The following is a 19,544-nucleotide window of genomic DNA, read 5'->3' as shown; positions in this document are numbered from 1 at the left end:
AGAACTATCTCCACCAGTGGCCTCTACCTGTCGGGCGTAATTTCAAATCGAGTTGCCAAAAGCAGTTGGCCTTGGCTCCTTCATCAAAGAAAAAGAGGGCTTCCTGATCTTTCACTTTGCCCTAAAAGTGGCAAAGTTTTATACTTTCATTCATTTGGTTCGGTTCGGTTCGGGCCCCACGCAATGTGGTACCAGTTCTGCTTTCATCTGCCTTTTCTGCCAGGTTCCTCAGTTGCTTTCGAACTCTCTGGCCTTTCTTCATCCTGTTCATTCGGTGCCTTTTTAGGGCACTTCGCAAAGATATGCCCTCTTTCCCCGTATTCAAAGCATTTCCCCTCTTTAATATAGCGGACCCTCTCTCAAAGAGTGAGCTGGTAGGTCGTGCATCCTTTTCTTTCTGTTTTGGGTTACTCTTCTTCTTTCTTCTTTCATTATTAGAAGTCTGTTCGGTTCTTTGCGTCATGATCTCATCTGTGGGGTAGGTCAAATTGCCTAAATGAATGGCAAAACCCTGTTTTGCATGACACATCAGTTCCTGAATGGAATGTGACTTTTGTTTTAAGTAGTGATCTCGGATCTCTGTAGGAAGTCCCAAGGTAAACTGCTCAATCTGTTCTTTGAACGAGATCTTCTTAAATGAAGAGGCTAGTAGAAAAGAGCTGCAAAATCTCTCGCAATGTGCGTCCAAAGAATCTCTCTAGTCTTCCGAAGATGGTTCCAAGCAGTTCGTATGTCACGTTCGTACTCCCAAGTCAACCAGGAAAAAATAAAAAGCCTTTCAAATTTCAGCCATTTAACTGGCGCTTTCTTGTTCAATAGAAGCGTGGACCACCAAGTTTCAACATTTCCCCTAAAGTAAGAAGTAGCCCTCCGAATCTTGGAGTGCTCTGAGTAACGCCCTCCAGAGAAAGCTATGTCAAACTGTTGTATGAAGGCCAAAGCCTTCGAAGCATCTCGAAAACCAGAAAACGTGTCAAATTTAATTGACTGCCCACCCTCTTTGAACTCTTGGACTTTCTCGCTTTTATCTTTTAGAAAGTCGTATTGATTGGCTTTGTAAAAATTCTTCTTCCTTGCATAAAATCTGCGGTCATCGGAGTCCGAATTCAAGTCCTTTGTAGAATTGTCCGAACCTGGGCAAGATTTAGACTTCTTAGCCTTTTTCTTGCCCTTTCCGAAGCTTTGCTTTTTGCTTCGCTTTTTTCCTTTTCTGTCTTGTTCGCTCGAATCGAAAGAGCTAGAAGAACTCGAAGAAGAAGAAGAAGAACTAGGTAATCCTTCAAACTGCACACGCTTCTTCTGATTTCTTGCCGAGGCAAAAGTAGATTCACAACCTAAATAACCCGGGAAGTCAGTTCCTTTCTTTTGCTTTCTGTCGTGCTTTTCAATTTTGTTCTGCGCGTCAAAAAGCTGAGAAATCCGTGCATCAACCACCTCTTCTAATTCTTGCTCAGTAAACATCCTTGGAGTAGGTTTCTTGAGTACTGGTTTGGGGGGTGGCGCTGTGGTTTGCTGCCATTGTGCATACACCTCGTCGAAGGAGGTCTGGTCATACATTTTGCAAATTTCGGGTCCTTCGCAAAATTTAACATCATCTTGCCTACGTTGTCGATCAATCGTCGACGCTCCATCTCTTCAAGCTCCGCCGGAGTAGGCCGAGGCGGGCCGTACTCCTCGCGTGAATCTTCTTCGTGATCTCTTCCCGCATCTCCGGATGCAGGGGAAGTTGACTGATCTCTGTCTGAAGCCATAAGTGCCGCGTAAGAAGGATCGGATTTCCCTCTAGAAGAGAAATCGGCCGCGCTCTGATACCACTGTAACAGACTTGGACACTCCAAGTCGAGAATCTACTACGACACCACAAGAATTCACTTCAAAACAGTTCATAGTTCACAATTGATTCGGCATTGGCCTGGCGGAGTTCCGTGCCTAGAGATGTTGGCCCCAAAGACTGGCGCCCCTTTCAGTATTTCTTTTTGTATTAATCTGCAACTCAAAGTACAAGGGAGTGGGAGGCTCTCACTCTCAGACTCTACGTCCAAATGCTCTGAGAAGTGGGAGGCTTGCCCACTTATTTAAAGGTTACAAGGGATGCCCAAAAGCAAAGCCCCAAAAGATTGTAAATCAAAAGCTTTCAAAATAAATTATCTTCAATTTTCCTCTCACAAGCCCTCATTAGGGAATGAAAGCAATTCCCAAAAGCTCTACCTCTTTCTCCTTGCATAGCCATTGCGTAGCCAAAAGGTGGCTCAAAAACTGTCGTCCGTACGTGCTGCCATGTGGTTGCCTGTCCGCTTTTCCCGCCGCAAACGCACCGCAGATTTCGGAGGTCCGAGGTCCGTACGGCAGTGGCACGTCAGGATACAGCCTGCATTTCGGGGGTCGAGAGTATGTGTGTGTGTACTGGGCAGCCACATCACCAGTTTGTGACTATAGGAGCCAAGGCCTCCGTACCCCACGCTATCATTCGAGCAGAGCTAGCTGCCCCTCCTATGGCCCTTACCAGGTCAGTCTGCTTTGTGCACCGCTTGTGGGATACTACTAGAGATTGATATGCTAGACTGGCCCTTGAGCCTTCCAGACAGTTAGCTCTTGAGGGGGACACTTCATGCTGCTCATGGTTTCATATGCATGGCTTCACCATGGACAGGCTGCCTCCTTTCGAGTACTCTGTTCAGGCACCCTCGATGTCTCATACACGGGTGGAGATTACTAGACTCATTCATCAGGACCTGATCCAGCTGGATACTAGGAGGACATGGATCGAGCCACCACAAGAGTTGGGCACGAAGATGGCTTGCTATAGAGAGCATCTTCTCCACCTCACAGGAGATGGGTTTGTGATTTGACCTAGCTACATGGGCACACATATGTCTCATGGTTTGCGGTGTGCCATTGGTCAGATACGCACATCCTCACATCAGCTGGAGATTGAGACTAGTAGATTTAGAGGTATACCAGGAGACACAACAGGATATGGTGTTTATGCTAGCTAGAGCCAGAGACAGAGCTACATTACCTATGTCATTGCACAGTGTTCTATGAGATACGGGGCCGTTTCCACTACTTATTCAGAGAGGGTTTCAGTCCTTTCTCTAGGGTCATGAGTTATGAGGATCATAGATGTCTTGGGCTATATCTACTTGAGTTACACTAATATAAAGACACTTTACTGGGGAGAGATAGAGAGAGACAATCCCAGAGATAGATTAGAGATTTCTTTTCACTAGATATGGGACAGCCAGAGAAGCAGCCATCACTGCAGCGCCTGGCCCGCACTCATTCGACCACTACTGACACTCTCATCGACCGAGCACTAGAGCTAGGGGATCCAGACGGCCACGATTGAGGAGAGGGGCTACACAGATTGACGGAGACTACAGTAGAGGATTCGACCCATACTCTCTCGACAATCAAAGTGCAGATAAGGATGGATACTAGTAGTAGTATCTTTGTTCTAGTTCCTTTGTACCCAAGCATGGTATTAGATTTACCATTTCGTAACAGATTGGTCTCATAGGTCATTTTGGCCTTTTGAAGACTTTAATAAAACATTGCATTCCTCTCTCTCTCTCTCTCTCTCTCTCTCTCTCTCTCTCTCTCTCTCTCTCTCTCTCTCTCTCTCGGCGCCCTGCCTATTCCCCCCTGCTCCTACTCCCCCTCCCCCCCTCTCTCTCTCCCTCTCCCTCTCAGGCTCTCACTGTTGCTGCCAAGTCTGGTGGTGTCACTGAAAACTTGGCCAACGGCCACAGAGTTAGAACCAAGTATAACCCCTAGGTCTCCCATGTGATGAGAGAACTCGAGGGCCTGTGCTTGTAGTCACTCCAACACTGAGTTTAAGGTCCACTGAGGCTAGTCCCTGCTGCATAGGGGAAAGGAGAAGCCAACCCTTGAGTCCAGGGCCAAGGCCTCTATCCCTCTAGCTGCAAGGAACAGTACATGAACTCTGGAGCAAGCTGCCTCAAAGTTTGGTGAGGGGTCGCTGAGAAACCATGTAAAGTCATAGGCAAAGAAATCCCAACGAGGATGAATGTCGAAACTCGTCAGTCCATGAGGAACTGCTGCAAAGGGGGACGTGTGCATGAGAAGGGGGGTTCGCAAGAAAGGACATCGACACAAACCTATTGTCAGCCCTCCTCCGCTTGAGCCACAGGCTCGAAGGGTGGCTCTGCCTGCATACCCTGTGACTTTGTCTGATTATGCTAGCCAGCCGTTAAAGGCTAGGGCTGAGCCTGAGGTGTAGGTTGAGGTCTCCTCCGTGGACAGGCCTTCGCAAGATGGCCCATGTGACGACAAATAAAACACAGATTTGGGAGGCCCAAATACTCGATGCTGACGAAACCAACCTCCACTCACCTGAGGCAGTAGGATGACCTTTGGGAGAGAGAGAGTGTCCCGAACCAGAACACGTATTGTGGGGATGCCGGCCGCCTTGGCAGCTACAGAGGCTGTCGTGCGAGGTGTCTCCAAGACAGTCCCAATCTCTGAGCCTATCTTGGAAAGGAGCGGAAGGTACTCCCTCTGCAGGCTGGGCAAGCAAACTGAGATAGGTAGGTCTGCCTCCTCGACAAGAACGTTAGTAGCTGTGTCAAAACCATGGCGCCAATGTCGAAAGTGTGCACGAATTGCTCGGATGGCTTGGGGGCTCATCGTAATGACCTTGGATGCCATCTCGTGGTACTAGCCACGCCCGAGAAACTGAACATCAAGAATCTCGCCCACCTCGGCTAGTAGGCGAACGTGAAGATCACGCACCTCTCCTCTGCTAGGTCAGGTGCCAATGATCTTGTAGACGACGGAAGTCACTTGGAGGCGCTCCAACTGTGCGGCTAGGCTCGCTTGCTCTGTTGGCGAGAGAGCAAGTCGGATGGTGGGCTCTGCAGGGTCGGGCGAGGGGGCTTCTTGAGAGTCCGTCTAGGGTGGAGTATTAGCCTCCATCTATGTCTGCTGCTAACAGGAATGCGGAGGGAATGAAGGCAAGGCCAAGCCTTGCTAAAGAGAGCACACCAAACCGCGAGTGAGCAGTAGGGCGAGTCCTTCAAGCAAAACCGGGGAGGGGGGAATGGGTTCTTGGCTGCAGGCAGTGAGATAGGCAGCGGGGGGGGGGGGCGGAGGGGGTAGACGATGGCGAGCAGCAGGGGAGCGGGCTGAGCAGGACGCTGGCTGGGCCCCCAGGCACAGCAGCACGCAGGCAGCAAGGGCAGGTGGGGGGCAGGGTAGGCACGCAGCGTGAAGGCGGGGGAGGGAGAGCTAGCGATGGTGAGGGGGGCGACAGGTGCAGGCGAGGGGGGCGTGCGGGAGCAGCAGCGAGCGCCGTGTTTTGCACCTATTGCATCAACCAAAAAAAATGATATCTCAGTACTTATGCCGTTTTGTCAACATTTAGCATGATCCTACCAAGCTATTTGATTGTATTCAGGTTCAAAAGATTGGAGAGACGTATGTGTTGAAAGATAATCCCAGCATCAGAGTGTGTGCGAGAGCCCACAAGATGAGTAAAAGTAGGGGAAATGTCATCAACCCAGATGATGTTGTCAATGAGTATGGAGCAGATTCTTTGCGGTTGTATGAGATGTTCATGGGGCCATTGAGGTAAGTACTTCAGCAATTTGTTTCTTGTTTTTTATAATCTGGTGTCAAGTTGAGGAGTGGAATTCTTAGACAGATGATTTTGACTTGACTGTATCTGTGGAAGAGTATTGATAGCTGCTAGGGCGGTGATTTTTCTTCAAAATCTTCAACTTTTTTCTAGTAAATCTGCTTAATGTGTTAAATGCTTTTGCCTGTGCTCAAAAGAAAACACACCTAATTTATAATGTGACTGTAAATGAGCGCCATTAACAATTAACAGAAGGCAGCAAAAGGTTAGTGCCAAAGGTGTGGAATAACTGAATTTACACTTCCTTTCCAGGCCTTTTTGTGAGTAATTAATTCTCTCTCTTCCTTTTGTCCGTAATGTTTGATCATGTTAATACCAAAAAGAAATGTACATGGTTAAACGACCAATCAAACATAAGTACATAGGTTGGACATGGACATAAAAAGCCCGTAGTCAAGATGGCAAAAGAAGTCACACTAGGTAATCAGGCACTAAGATGCCATCCTTTCAAACTTGTGCATTTCCTACAGAAATGACCCCAGCAGTGGTGACTGAAGATACATTCTATAGCAAAATGCATTTCATCCCAAATTCATGGTTTTAAACACCAACTGCACCATAAAAAAACAAAGGCAATCCTGGTGATCAAATTATGTGAAGAAGTGATGAAAATGCTCGCATGAGAGTGCTTTCCAAAAATCCAAGTCATGAGATGAACGAGTCTCACCAGCGACATGAAAAAGATGGAGGCAATAGGGGCCCGTGTCTTCTTGGCAAGGGGTCAAGTGATGAAAGGATGCTGATTGTCTTCTCTGATGTGCTGCAAAAGAAACACATGCCCGTGCAAAGATGACGAGGGCAGAGACTCGCTGTCAATGCAAGCCCTCCCACCATAGCATGCCAAAAAAACACCTTAGTCTTTTAAGGAAGTTAAGCTTGCCAGTCTGAGTGAAGTAGACTTTGCAAACAGATGAAACGACTCCGCACTTCAGAATGGGATTGAAAATGAATGTAATGTGGAGAGTCAGTTGAGGCATCAGCCCAAAATGCTGAAAGTGGAAGACAACCGTTGCATTTTGCACCAGTATTGGTTTACAAAAGACCCTATCTTTAGATGCAGAATTTCCTCTGCAATGGAATGCTGACAGACAGTGTACTCTTGTGACACTCTGTAAATCAGAAATCTATGCCAATCAGTCTTGTATGGCTCAACACAGTAGAAGCAAGAGCCATATAAAATGTTGCATCCCGAGAGGACAACAGCAAGTTGGAGTTTACCCACTAAACAAACACTTTGCACAACATAAAGGAGGGAACACTATATTTGTAAATGCCCAGCGACATCAGGGGAAGGTATGACTATTTATATTGAGACTCGAGAGGGTTCTGGGCCTCTGAGACCGGTTATGCAGCTTGAGGACCAGGGATGATTGGGGTTTTTCCTCTTGCTGCAATCATTCTGCGAGAGAATAGATCTCATCAGCCAGCAGGCCCACCTAGGCAGACCACGATTATGGATTTCCTTGTCACCTCAGGACCGTGTAGGAGTGTTGCTGCGAGTACCACGAGCTTTACTGATGTCAGTGGGGATACACCATCAAAACCTTCATCATTGAAAGGAGTCACTTGTGATAATGCATTCGCGCTCATTTGAGCGAGATGACCACGCCCACCCAAGAGGAGACCCAGATACCCCCATTTCCTTGGGATTAGGGCTATTCCTGAGCACCATAGGAGGAGGGTACCATAGCATCTCAACCACTAAGAGATACATCTTCTGAGGAGGGTGACATCACACAGAGCTGATTTAAGTGAATTCTTGTTTGTTTTTGGAGTATGATGTTTCCTTAGATAGACCATCATTAGGCTTTAGCTTTAGGTCTGTTTTTTATTCTTTGAGGAGAGAAAATTATTATTGGCCTTTAGGAAGGTAATTATACTCTTTTTTATTCTCTTGCTACCTTATAGTGATAGATGTACTTAAAGAACAATGAGCCAAAGGCGTTCCCTTTGCTCACCTCTGAGATCTAGTAATTATTGAGGTAAAGGGCAAGTAGGCAAGGGTGATATTTTGACTGAAGTTTTGGTAGGCGTGGGCAAGAAGAAGGTGAAGCAAGAACGGAGAACATCATTGAAATGAAACCATATGGGTCAATGCAACACTAGACAAAGAAAGGATGAGGAGAGCATGCAAGCTAAATGTGATGGATATTTATTATGGGAACAATAACACAGTCTAGCATAGGAGCAGGGTTTCAATGGGAGTCCTCTATAGGAGGATCACACAATGACATGGTTGCTCCTGAGGATCCCTTGTGAAAAACTTATTATTCTGGAGGGAACTACAAGTCCAAAGGTGTGTTGGGGGTAGGGATGTGGAGGCCAGATATTAGGGTGAGAAGTTGGCTATCGGATCCCCAAGTGACACAGTTTACTGTATGTGGCTTCCCACCTAAAAGCTCTACATACGCCAAGACTAGGGATGCGCTTTACACAGGTCAGTCGGGAGCAAGACAGAGGAGGATGGGGAAATAGTTGATTTAACCGGCTTGGTGCTGAGAAGATGGTCAATCCTTAGCAACTTGCACAAACCAAACAAAAAATTTACTACTCGCGCTTCAAAACTCGACACGACGCGACGGAGTTGTGCTTCCAGATGCAATGGTCCCAAAGTCTGGCACCCCTTTTGGTACTTCTTTCTGTATTGATAAGAACAGAGTACAACTGTGGGGGAGTGTGCTCTGTTTTGTTTGTCCACATACCGATCTGCCAGACCCTCTCCAAAGTCACATTTTTAAAGGCCCCTAGACAAAAGCAAGTGTTACAAAAAGCTTGCTCTCCGGAAGCTCCAAAATAGCCAAGCCAAAAATGTTAGGTGCAGCGGAATGAATGTTGTATTTTCTCAAGATTAGTGATCTTTATTGCTCAAGGTTCCTTTTAGTTCTAAGGGAAAGAGAGAGCTTTCCATCTTATGGAGTGTGGTGATCACGAACAAAGTGAGTGGATCTAGTGCGTGCAAATGAATGAGACTGAGAGAAGGAGAGAGAAGAGATACGACACCGAGGGGTTGTAAAACCCTCCTCCGAAGGCCCCACTCTCGTTGGCGAGAGTGGTCTACTTGATTGCACAAAAGGTGTACAATGCGTATGCAATGGACTGATGCAATGGGACTATGCCGATGACGACGGCGACTTGGGCTGAAATCTGGGATCTTCTTGATGCTGAATTTCTTGGACTGTTCAAGGCTGAAAATGACTGTTTTCTTGCATGTTTAAGGGCTGATTTTGAAGGCTTCGTCGGGGATCTTGCTGAAGACACAAAACGCTGATCTGCTGTATTTTCTTGGCTGCGTTTTAGGGCAGATCTGCACCTGCTGAAAACGCTGCAAGAGCTGATGTATCAGGCTGGAAAAACGCTGGTTATGCAGGCATCTCCATGCTGAAAACGCTGGTGTGAAAAGGGTCCTAAAGCTGACCAAAAACGCTGGAAGGATCTGGCTTGCTGGCGTTTTTGCTGAGGCTGAAAAAACGCTGGATCTGCTATGGTGCTGGATCTGCTACTGAGGGTTAAAAACGCCAGGCAATGGAGGACATGGATGGCGATGGCTGGATCTGGAAAACACCAGAGATGGAGAAGTGGCCTATGATGAAAACGCTGGTCTTGAGGGGGTGGCCTCGCCGACGGGACGGAGAGGGTCTTGCTGAGAAGTTGCCTGTTGAGCGGGAAGCTCCTGCTGCCTCTTCTGCCAGAAAGTGTGAACTTTGGTTTGCTTATATATTAACTTAGCAAAATTGCCCTACCTACTTTTGTTGGAAAGTCACTTAAAAATAATAAGTGAAAATCCCAATAAATAGGAAAATAGGCTGAATGCACTGGAAAATTTCCCTAACTGATGCTAATGGATTCTGATGGGAATTCCGATGATCATGCTGTGTGCAACCGGAGGATATGCATCTATGCTAAGTGACTGGGCATGCACGGTCTACAAATAGACTCACAAAAGTTCCAGATCACTGCTAATCTAACTTGATCAGACTGACTGAACCCTGCTGTGGTGTAGCTTGTCCACGGACACATAGGTTTGGGATGTGTCATGTGACAAAAAAGCTCCTAGAAATAGAAACATCAAAAGATGCCACATGGCGTGTAAATTGCGGTGTAGTTTCATCCTGCCATGTCATCAACATACGGAAATGCCACGCCTACATCTTATGTTCGTAGTTAAAAGGAATGGTTGTTTTTTAGGTGTCCATTCTCCGGTCCATTCTTGGTTCCCGTTCCAAATCCCCGTTCCGTGTTTCAAACGTGAGTATCCACATAGGGAATGGTATTTTGTGGCGGTTGACATTCCAAATCCCCATTCCGTGTTTTAAACGTGAGTATCCGCAACAGGGAATGGCATTTTGTGGCGGTTCTCGTTCCAAATCCCCGTTCCGTGTTTCACACGCGAGTATCCACAACAAGGAATGGCATTTTGTGGCTGTTTTCGTTCCGCATTCCGATTTCCCGTTCGTGTTAACTATGGCTATGTTCTCTCTCTCTCTTTCAATGAGTTATGTGTCATGTCATCACTTTTGTGCCATACCCTCTTAAATGAAGAGTAATTATTCTTTATTAGGTTTGCAAAACAAAGGAAAAAAATAGTTTAGTAGACACTGACTTTATGCACATGTGCATTTGACATCTGGCTCCTTGATAGGCATCAAAGCCAGAAGCGAGGATTGCCAAAGGTGAAGGAATACTAGTGGGAGGCGGTTTTTATGGATAACAGGACGGGGAGAAGACACTAGAGGGTTAAATCCAGAGGAGTAGTGTTGCTATATAGACGGGAGCTACGGTCCCGCATATCGTGTCAAAGAATCCAATACTTACTTTTAAGTTCAGCGGAAGTTAACTATGAAAGGAGAGAGCTTTCTTTAAGAGAATATTAGCAAAGAGATTATATGTTGTGCCGGCTAATCACAACATCTTTCCCTAGCAACCGATTTCTTTACACATAAAAAACACTATAATCATGCACATAATTCAAAGAGAATACCCAATTAAGATTGACAACTTGATGAGGACCGGATTTGCTTGGAGCCGGTCCCCTTTCAAAAAGACTTGTATTATAATGCTCTTAAAAGACGGCTTTGTTACAATACATATTTATGCTCTTGCAAAGCCTTGCTTCAATCAAGAAGATGGTGCTCTTCAAGATTCCATGGTATAGCCCTCCTTCCCAAACTCTAAACACCACAACGGGAAGAAAGGAACTATGGGGAAAGAGGAAGATGAGAGTGAAAAGAAGTATTTTTTCAAGCAAGAGAATTGATACTCCATATACGCTTGCTCATGTGCAAGCTTAGCATAGCTTAGTAAAAGAATAATAGAGATGGAGAAGAAGAAACTTTCATTGGTTTGGATTTGCATCCATAGCCAATAGCTTGAGCATAGAGTCCGTCTCTAGAGCTCCCATGAGAGAAATGAAATGTTATATTAACGTCTTCAAAAGGCCAAAGTGACCTATGAGACCAGAAAGTTACAATGTGGTGGATCTGATACAAAGTCAGAGTCAGAGTAACAAGATGACAAAATGACAAAAATGAAATGACAAATGTCACAATAAAATACTATGGAATCCTAAACTACTAGGTGTGAACAGCAGCTAGCTGGGATAGCTAGATCACAAGAGATCCAGCATCGATCGCTGGAGGATCTCATCGATCTCCTCCATGGCAGTAGTCTGACCGGGCGTCGTGCATGTCGAGCCAAAGTGATCCGAATCCTCTGATGCAACCTCCGCCCATGCTGTGTAGTCCTCCGCAGTCGTGGGCGTCTGGATCTTCCCAGCTCAGTCGCTCGGTCGATCAGTGTGCCTCTGGTGTGAGACGACGAGCTCTGCTATGGTAGTAACTCCTCCGGGTGTCCACTGGTGGCAGCTCTAAAGAAATCTGTGAGCTATCTCTGGGACTTGCTAGCCTCTCCTCTCATCAGGCTCTCTCTGTGTCTGCGTAGCTCGAGCAAAAACAAACCCAAGCATCTCTGATCCTCGTACTGCATGACTCTGGAGAATGGTCCAAAGCCCTCTCTGAACAAGCAATGGAAGCGGCCTCGTATCTCGTAGTAGACGGGGCAGTGGCATGGGTAGTGCAACTCTGTCTCAGGCTCGATGTCACACAGGGGGCATGTCCTGGCCTCTGCTAGTACTCCGTTGTATCTCCCAGTCTCGATCCGCAGCTGGTGTGAAGATATACGTATCTGGCCGATAGCACATCTATCGAGAGATCGAGATCGAGAGAGAGAGAGAGAGAGAGAGAGAGAGAGAGAGAGAGAGAGAGAGAGAGAGAGAGAGAGAGATTGCTTTGCCAACTTGGACACTTGAGAGAGAGTGTGAGAGGAGCGAGAGGATCAAAAATCCAACAAGCCCCCCCCCCCCCCCCCCCCCTTTTTATGCTTATGCTAGTGTGCAACTAATCTTGAATTGGAATGCTTGCATCTTGTTCAATGACGTGTGAACACCCCATAATGAACCCAAGCATGTTCTAACACTTGTCCTAGCTTGCTATGCATGAAGAACTTGCCCCCCCCCAAAACCCCATTCCCCCAAGGGCCCTTGGGACTCTTCTTGGCAATTGGAGACACCACACACACTCACACACACTTGTGAAGTTCACACAAAGCAAGTGTGTGCTACTTCGGACATGTAACCTAGCCAAGCTTAGTAAACAAAGACTAGAGTCAACTTACTAAATGAGGAAGGGCTAATCTAACTTTAGTCTTTAGCTTTTCCCTCTCATTTATTAAAAACCATAAACTTACCCTTTTATTAATTAGCTCGGTGCTCGCGCTTTGCACCTTCACCCGGGAGAGTGCCAAAGACTAAGCCCTCTACACACATTTAAAGGCCCTTGGCCTATAAAAAGCAATTACATGAAAAGCTTTAAACTCAAAAGCATCTAGCCCAAAAGTTGGCTTTGAAAACTAGCCAGCATAAATCACGGAAATCCGTACAAGTGCCACGTCAGCCTGCCAATTTAAATTGCGGGATTCCATACTGCCTGCCACGCCAACATATTAGCGTAAATTGCGGGATTCCGTATTGTTTGCCACGTGATACTGCCCACACAAATCACGAGCGTCCGTACAGTTACCACGTCATCATCTTTCACGCTTTGTGTGTGTGTGTGTGTGTGTGTGTTGGTCCCGCTTTAGGTTAATTTCTCTAGGTCATTTCGGTCTTATCAGACGGGGTCCCATAGTTGGTGGGAACTCTTCTTTAAAAATATGCGACTCAACAAGACTTTATAAGTTGGTAAAAACTTCTGTTGCTGCTTCTGTTGCTTCTTCACTTATGGTTTAGGCCCCTCGGCCAGGATCTACAGGTTGGCTCCATTCTTCAGTGGCTTGACATGTCAGCAGTTTGTGACATCCTCCCTTCTTGAAAGAAAGTAATCGTTCGCGATTAAGCATATCTGCAAAACAACTCAAGGTAGCTCTAAAATTTCGGAGGGTCATTTTGAGAGACATTGCGAGGGACAATCCGAGAGACAATCAATTTTCTTATTCCAAATCGGAGCTCTTGGTTTCTTGGGTCGTTGGCTTCTCAGAAAAATCTCATCCAATAAGAAGTCTCGTTCTAGAGTGGAGCCCTTGATATCCTGGGTTGTTGGTTTCTCAGAAAAATCTCATCCAATAAGGAATATTCAATGGTTGGCACATCACAATGCTCACGTATGCATGTTACAAGACATAGAAACATAAAGCCGCTGATGAACTCCCCCCCCCCCCCCCAAAAAAAAAAAAAAAAAGTTTGCGCCATGAGCTTTTCAACGACTCCCTCGTCGCTCCTTTTGCAAAGAACCTAAAAAGGTTCGGACCATGAGATATAGAGGCCTTTTATAACCAAACGTCCCCCCAAATCGCAACTTGTATCCTTTGGAGGTGCTGAGAGTAACCACTGCGCAGACTTCTTAGTACTCCTCCCTGTAAATAACCATCCAGGTCTGGGCCATGAGTAACAACAACAATACTCCCCATGTAAATAACCACAAGGGTGCGGTCATGAGTAAAAATAACACTTTTCAAACATTCATTACTCCCTCCGCAGATAACCATAAGGATCCGGGCCATGAGTATGAGCAAGCATTCTCAAACATCATTTCTCACTACTCCACCAGAGAGTAAAATCACCAATCATTGAAATCGGTATTAAAACCAGAGTTAAACAATTCAAATCGATACAAAGACAGGTATAAAACAGAAACAAATTTCAAACATTTCTTCCTCAAACAGAGTTTAAAAGTATTAAAACAACTAGATAATCCATTCAGGTTTTTGTTCAGACAGCTGAACTTTGAGGACAACTAGCTTGTCCTTCTACATCATGATAATTGTACGGTTAGATTTGGAGTGTCGTGTCATTCTTGTGATGCCAAGGCATGCCTAAGAGAACATCACAGTTGCCCAACTTCATAATGTGAAAATCGGTTTTTCCGTGGTATCCTTGGATGGTCACTGGAAGAGTACCAATGAGAGGTACCACCTTGTGGGTCTGACTTATTGCTAATTCGGCTTCGATTTCGCCACTCTATGGATCATAGTGAAAGTCCATTTGCTTTAGGAATTTTGTATGGATGAAGTTTTCGGTAGCTCTTAGGTCAAAGAAAATTAGGTCTTTGAAACCGTTGACTTGCCGTATGCACTACACAATTTATTTGTCCCTCAAGGTGCATGCCATAGATGTCAGGTACAAGTCCAATGGCCGCTTTAGCTCGTTTGACAGGAGATGGTCCTTGGATTCGGTCAACCGTCGGCGCGGGCGTCGACTCCGCTAGTCTATCAATGCGTTGGGGACAACCAAAATAGTTATTCCGTGTTTGAAAGCATCCAAAACATCGGCCTTTTGTAATAAGGTGTCTCATTGATGAGGCGTCAAACTAGGCCTTTGCAGTTGATTTTCACGAGAATCTCGAGAATTTGTTCGTGGTTGTCGAGAATTCTTGTTATTGGCCGGAGTTACTTTTGTAGTAAACTGTAGCTTACCTTCCATCAATTTGTAGCCGACCGCAACATGGTCCATAAGCTCTTGCATAGTTGAGACTTGCTTGGACAAACAATATTCCTGCAATGGTGATTGTAGTCCAATGGTGTATCTCTCGCACCGGTCCTTTCAGGAAATTAACTTAAAGGACACCGGGAGATAGACGTCAAGAAACCTTTGGTTATAGTCGTCCATGGTCTCTGAGGCAAGCATTTTCAATTTGCCCTATTCTGCCAAGGTCCGAACTTCAAAAGGAGAAGGTATATAGCTACACGCAAATATTGTCTTGAAAGCTTGCCAGGTCCTTGGAGCATGTGGTTGTTTTGTGATTGAACTCCACCACTGCATGGCAATATCTATAAGAAATCTTGTTGTTCAAGAGATCTTGGATTCTTCTGTACCAAAGCATAGATGTTGTTGAATTGTTGTAGAAACTGCAATGCTTTCTTCTGATCTTTCATCCCGGAAAAGCTGAAAAATTTGACTGTTGTGCGGCCCTCCTTGAAATCTTTCGGTTGGTTAGGCGCGTATCCCAGGTACGAATAATAAGGGTATCCATATGGGCTCCAACCATTGTAGCCTAGTGGCGGTGGTGGCGGGAGAGGTGGGGCCAACGGCGGTGGCAAAGGCAGTTGCACTAGATTAGGGTGAGATGGATGCACCATATTCCTGAAGACTCTCCCGATCGGAACAGTCAGCTGGGAAGGTTGCTGTTTGAAGCTCTCGTACTTTCTGGTGGCGGAGGAGGAGGAGATATCATCTAGGGCATCAGAGGGGGTAACATGTAATCGGGAGATTTTGTTGCGGATGCCACGAAAGAATGTCGTGAAGCTCGTCGAGGAGAAACTGCAAGTATTCTACCGAATCCATGAATGCCATGGCTTGGGTTCTTATGGCTTATGCCGTGTAGGAGAGAGCGTTGAAGACGGGAGTGCACCCGATGCACGATGGAGTAAGGGTGGGAGTGGCTAGTAAGTCCGGATGGCTGGTGCAGCCATCTGACCCTCATCCAGCGCAATGCCTTTGCCACCATCGTTGCCCCCACCACCACCGCCACCAGGCTACAATGGTTGGAGCCCATATGGATACCCTTATAATCCGTACCTAGGGTACACGTCTAACCAACCGAAAGATTTCAAGGATGGTAGCACGACAGTCAAATTTCTCACCGTTTGTGGATAAAAGATGGGAAGAAAGCATTGCAGTTCCTACATCAATTCGACAACATCTATGCTTTGGGGAACTATACAAACGAATCCATGATTTTTCGAGCAAAAGATAATGCCATGCAGTGGTGGAGTTCAATCGCGACGCAACCACATGCTCGAAGGAGTTGGAAAGCTTTCAAGGCAATAGTTGCACATATTTATATGACTTCTCTCGTTGAAGTCCGGATCTTGGCAGAATTGGGCAACTTGAAAATGCTTGCCATAAAGACCATGGACGACTATAACCAAAGGTTTCTCGACGTCTACCTGCTGGTGCTCTTCTCTAAGTTTATTTCCTTGGAGGACTAGTGCTAGTGATACACCATTGGACTACCATCACAATTGCAGGAATATTGTCTTTCCACACAAGTCTCAACCATGCAAGAACTTATGGACCATGCCACGGTCGACTACTAATTGATGAAGGGAAAGTTGGAGTTTACCACATAACCAACTCCAGCCACCAAGCAAAACACTAGGCAACAACGAAGAAATTATCGGGAGTCTCGTGAAACCCAACTTCAAAGGCCTCGTCTGACACAGCATCAACAGAAAAACCCTATTTCAAGAAGGCAGATGCTTCGAATGTTTTCAAATAGGGCATACATTCACTACATGTCCTGAGCGAGGCTCGACGTCAATGTAACCTTTTTCTATTTGTTTTGTAGTTAGATACTTTTGAACGCTGTTTGAGGAAGTATTGTTTGAAATTTGTTCTAATGGATGGTATCTGTTTTAAACCTGTCTTAGTGCCGATTTGAACTGTTTGACTCTGGTTTTGCCAATTCAATGATTTGTAATTTTTCTCGCGTTTGGAGTAGTGAGAAATGTTGTTTTGGTAATGTCTAAACCTCGGAAAGACGCAGATGGGATGTCTGGGGAGCGTTTCCTTGTATGCCAGAAAACCTGGGAACGACGCAGATGGGATGTCTGGGGAGCGTTTTCTTGTATGCTTGAACCTCCAAGCGACGCAGGCTGTGGTCTGTGAGGTGTTTGGTTGTACCTGTCCTCTAAGCTCATGGCCCGGACCTCTTTAGGTTGTTTGCGGGGGGGGGGGGATGAGGTAGTAGTTGAGGCAGTTGTGGTGCTACTCGTTGTCTACCCAAGGGCATCTCGTGTAAGAGTTTTTACTTCCCCTTGTGGTCGACACCATAATAGAACAACGTAAATTGTTAATGGGGATACTGTAAATTGAACAACGTTTGAATTGTTAATGGGGAAGGGAGCATTGACTGTGGGTTTTATCTAGTGAGAGAACTAGCCAATTACAAAAATGAAATAGAGAATATGGATTGCCAAGGGGGAAGTTGGGGATGGAGCATTCACAGTGAATTTAGTCTAGAATATACAGAACTTGGATTGTGAGTAGGGGCATTGAGGAAATGAGCATTTACAAGGTGTTCTATTATGAGAAAGTGTGAATTGAACAATACTTGTAGTTGCTTGCAGGGACACCAAAATTTGGAGTACTAATGGGGTTGAGGGAGTGTACCGCTTTTTAGCTCGTGCATGGAGGCTTGTCGTTGGACAGCCATCTATACAAGGTACTTTTGCTGAAGGATCTGTTGTAACAGATGATGACCCCACACGTGAACAGCTTCGCGCACTGCATCAGTGCATTGAAAAGGTGAACTGCATGAATACTTCAAGATTTACAACTGCAATTATAGTCAAATCCATAATGTCACATGTAATGATAGGTAACTGAGGAGATCGAAGGCATGCGCTTCAATACAGCAATTGCAGCTATGATGGAGTTCATTAATATCGCAAATAAGGTCCTACTTACTCTTCTGGGGATTCGTGGCTTAAGTGTTTGCATTTGTGATTAATTTCTAGGTAGGTAGGTGGGTGTGCAACTTTCATGAATTTGAGTAATAGGTGACTAACTTCAGACATGGGTATTAATCTCATAAAAATGTTTTCTTAACGTGGTCAAATGTGCAACCAGATGGGGAGCTCAGCAGTTCTATGACATGTTGAACTGAAGGAACTATGGAAAAATATCTGTCTAAACCATTCATGTTGTTGACATGCAGTGGACCAATAGACCAAGAGCTATTCTGGAGAGTTTTGTCTTATTACTATCACCTCTTGCCCCACATCTCGCTGAAGAATTATGGCAACGCATGGGGCACCCTCAGACGCTAGCATATGAGCCATGGCCAAAGGTACTCAAGCGTTCTTTCCTTCTTTATCGACTACTATGGTCAAAGTTCACTATAAGCTGCTTTTGTCAGGCAATTGATGATTACCTGATAGAAGCGGAAATCACGGTAGCAGTACAAGTAAATGGTAAGACAAGAGGAACCATTCAAATCCCAGCAGGGGCTGATGAAGGTGCTGTTGTTACAGCAGCTCTTAAAAATCAAGCGTTACGCAGACACATTGGTGATAAGAAGATTGTGAAGAAGATTTTTGTTCCTGGGAAGATTCTGAATCTAATCATTCCTAAGTAGAACCTATGTCAAGTTCCAATCACACTCTCTGCATTTCATTGTATGCACCCTCGTCCGACTTGGTGGATGTACACAGCCTTATATGGGCATAACGAATGGCTTCTAATCAGGTCTCACACAAGTGGACTTGGCTGTAATGATCATCATGGTACACTATTGACCACAGCGTTTCTCAAAACTATCCTTTCTAAAGACTTACAAAGTGTGCAACAAAGATATTCGAATGGAAACCAAAAAGAAGATTCAATGCCTCTTCGAGGATCTCATATTGTATTGGGGATGATACTATGCTCAGGAGACTAACCTACTCAAAGGCAACAAAAGCATGCGCTTTGCACTCTGCACCGTGTCCATATTGCAAAGAGCACGAGCACGAGCACAAGGATGCGAATCACGCAAGTGACCATTGAAGAAAAGAATTGGCAGCTTCTCATAGTTCTTTCTTTCTCCAAGGAATGAGCTGCTCGTGTATTGAAGGAAGCAAGGAGAAGATACTCGATCTAGAGGTACCCACCACCTACTGCACATTATCCTCAGGTGAAAAGGCAATGGATGTTCCACTACAAGTTCTGATACATCAGCCTACGGCAGTAGATTGCAAATGTACCCATTTAAGTTTGGAATTTATCCCTTATTTCATTGAGCCTCTTTTCTCTTGTGGTGTATTTTGTACTGTGATTCAAGCCATCTACAATTTATATTATCCCCTCCGTATTGTTTATACATTGTCCTCCTTTGTATGGGGAAAACTTGTTCCCCCACAGTTTGTACTCTGCCAATGTTTGGATCTTTCGAAGTATGTTCACGCTTGTGCTAGCACACAAGAGAGAAATGGAATGGATCAGTAATAAGCGAAAGGCCAAAGTGTGACTGTGTGTGTGTGTGTGTGAGAGAGAGAGAGAGAGAGAGAGAGAGAGAGAGAGAGAGAGAGAGAAATGAAATGAAATGTTATATTAAACGTCTTCAAAAGGTAAAAGGCCAAAATGACCTTTGAGGCCAAACTAATACAATCTTGGTGGATCTAATACAAATTCTGGGCATAAAAATAAAATGAAGTAAAGTGAAAAACTAAAATCTTAAGCTTGGACTGTGTAGGATATGAGTGGTCGGAGAAAGGGGGGGGGAGGGGGTTTGAAAGTAGTGAGTGGGGGCTAATACAACACAATGTGGGTGTGCGTGTGGGAATATAATGTGTGAGCTGATAAAAGATGAGCAGGATGCACAATCCTCAAAAGAGCTAAATCATCGGAGATCCA

At 45.4% G+C, this 19,544-nt stretch overlaps 1 protein-coding gene across 2 annotated transcripts in view; it reads left to right on the top strand.

Annotated features, from left to right (window-relative positions):
* Window positions 1–19,145, top strand: part of EMB2369 (tRNA synthetase class I (I, L, M and V) family protein) — a 142,406-nt gene extending 123,261 nt beyond the window's left edge. Inside the window, exons 16-20 of one of the 2 annotated variants that reach the window (XM_086518137.1) lie at window positions 5,420–5,592; window positions 17,279–17,456; window positions 17,530–17,607; window positions 17,869–18,000; window positions 18,070–19,145. In XM_086518137.1, the coding sequence (XP_086374263.1) occupies window positions 5,420–5,592; window positions 17,279–17,456; window positions 17,530–17,607; window positions 17,869–18,000; window positions 18,070–18,288 (780 nt within the window). In that variant the 3' untranslated portion in view covers window positions 18,289–19,145. Of the gene's footprint in view, window positions 1–5,419; window positions 5,593–17,268; window positions 17,457–17,529; window positions 17,608–17,868; window positions 18,001–18,069 lie in introns of those variants that run through there. The other variant, XM_086518138.1, reaches the window with a different exon arrangement.
* The last annotated feature ends 399 nt before the right edge of the window (window positions 19,146–19,544 follow it).

This window comes from Adiantum capillus-veneris, chromosome 8 (assembly GCF_014529385.1).
Source record: "Adiantum capillus-veneris isolate H3 chromosome 8, ASM1452938v2, whole genome shotgun sequence".
NCBI classification, from domain to species: Eukaryota; Viridiplantae; Streptophyta; class Polypodiopsida; order Polypodiales; family Pteridaceae; genus Adiantum; species Adiantum capillus-veneris.
This window is presented reverse-complemented; position numbering and strand designations above follow the sequence as displayed.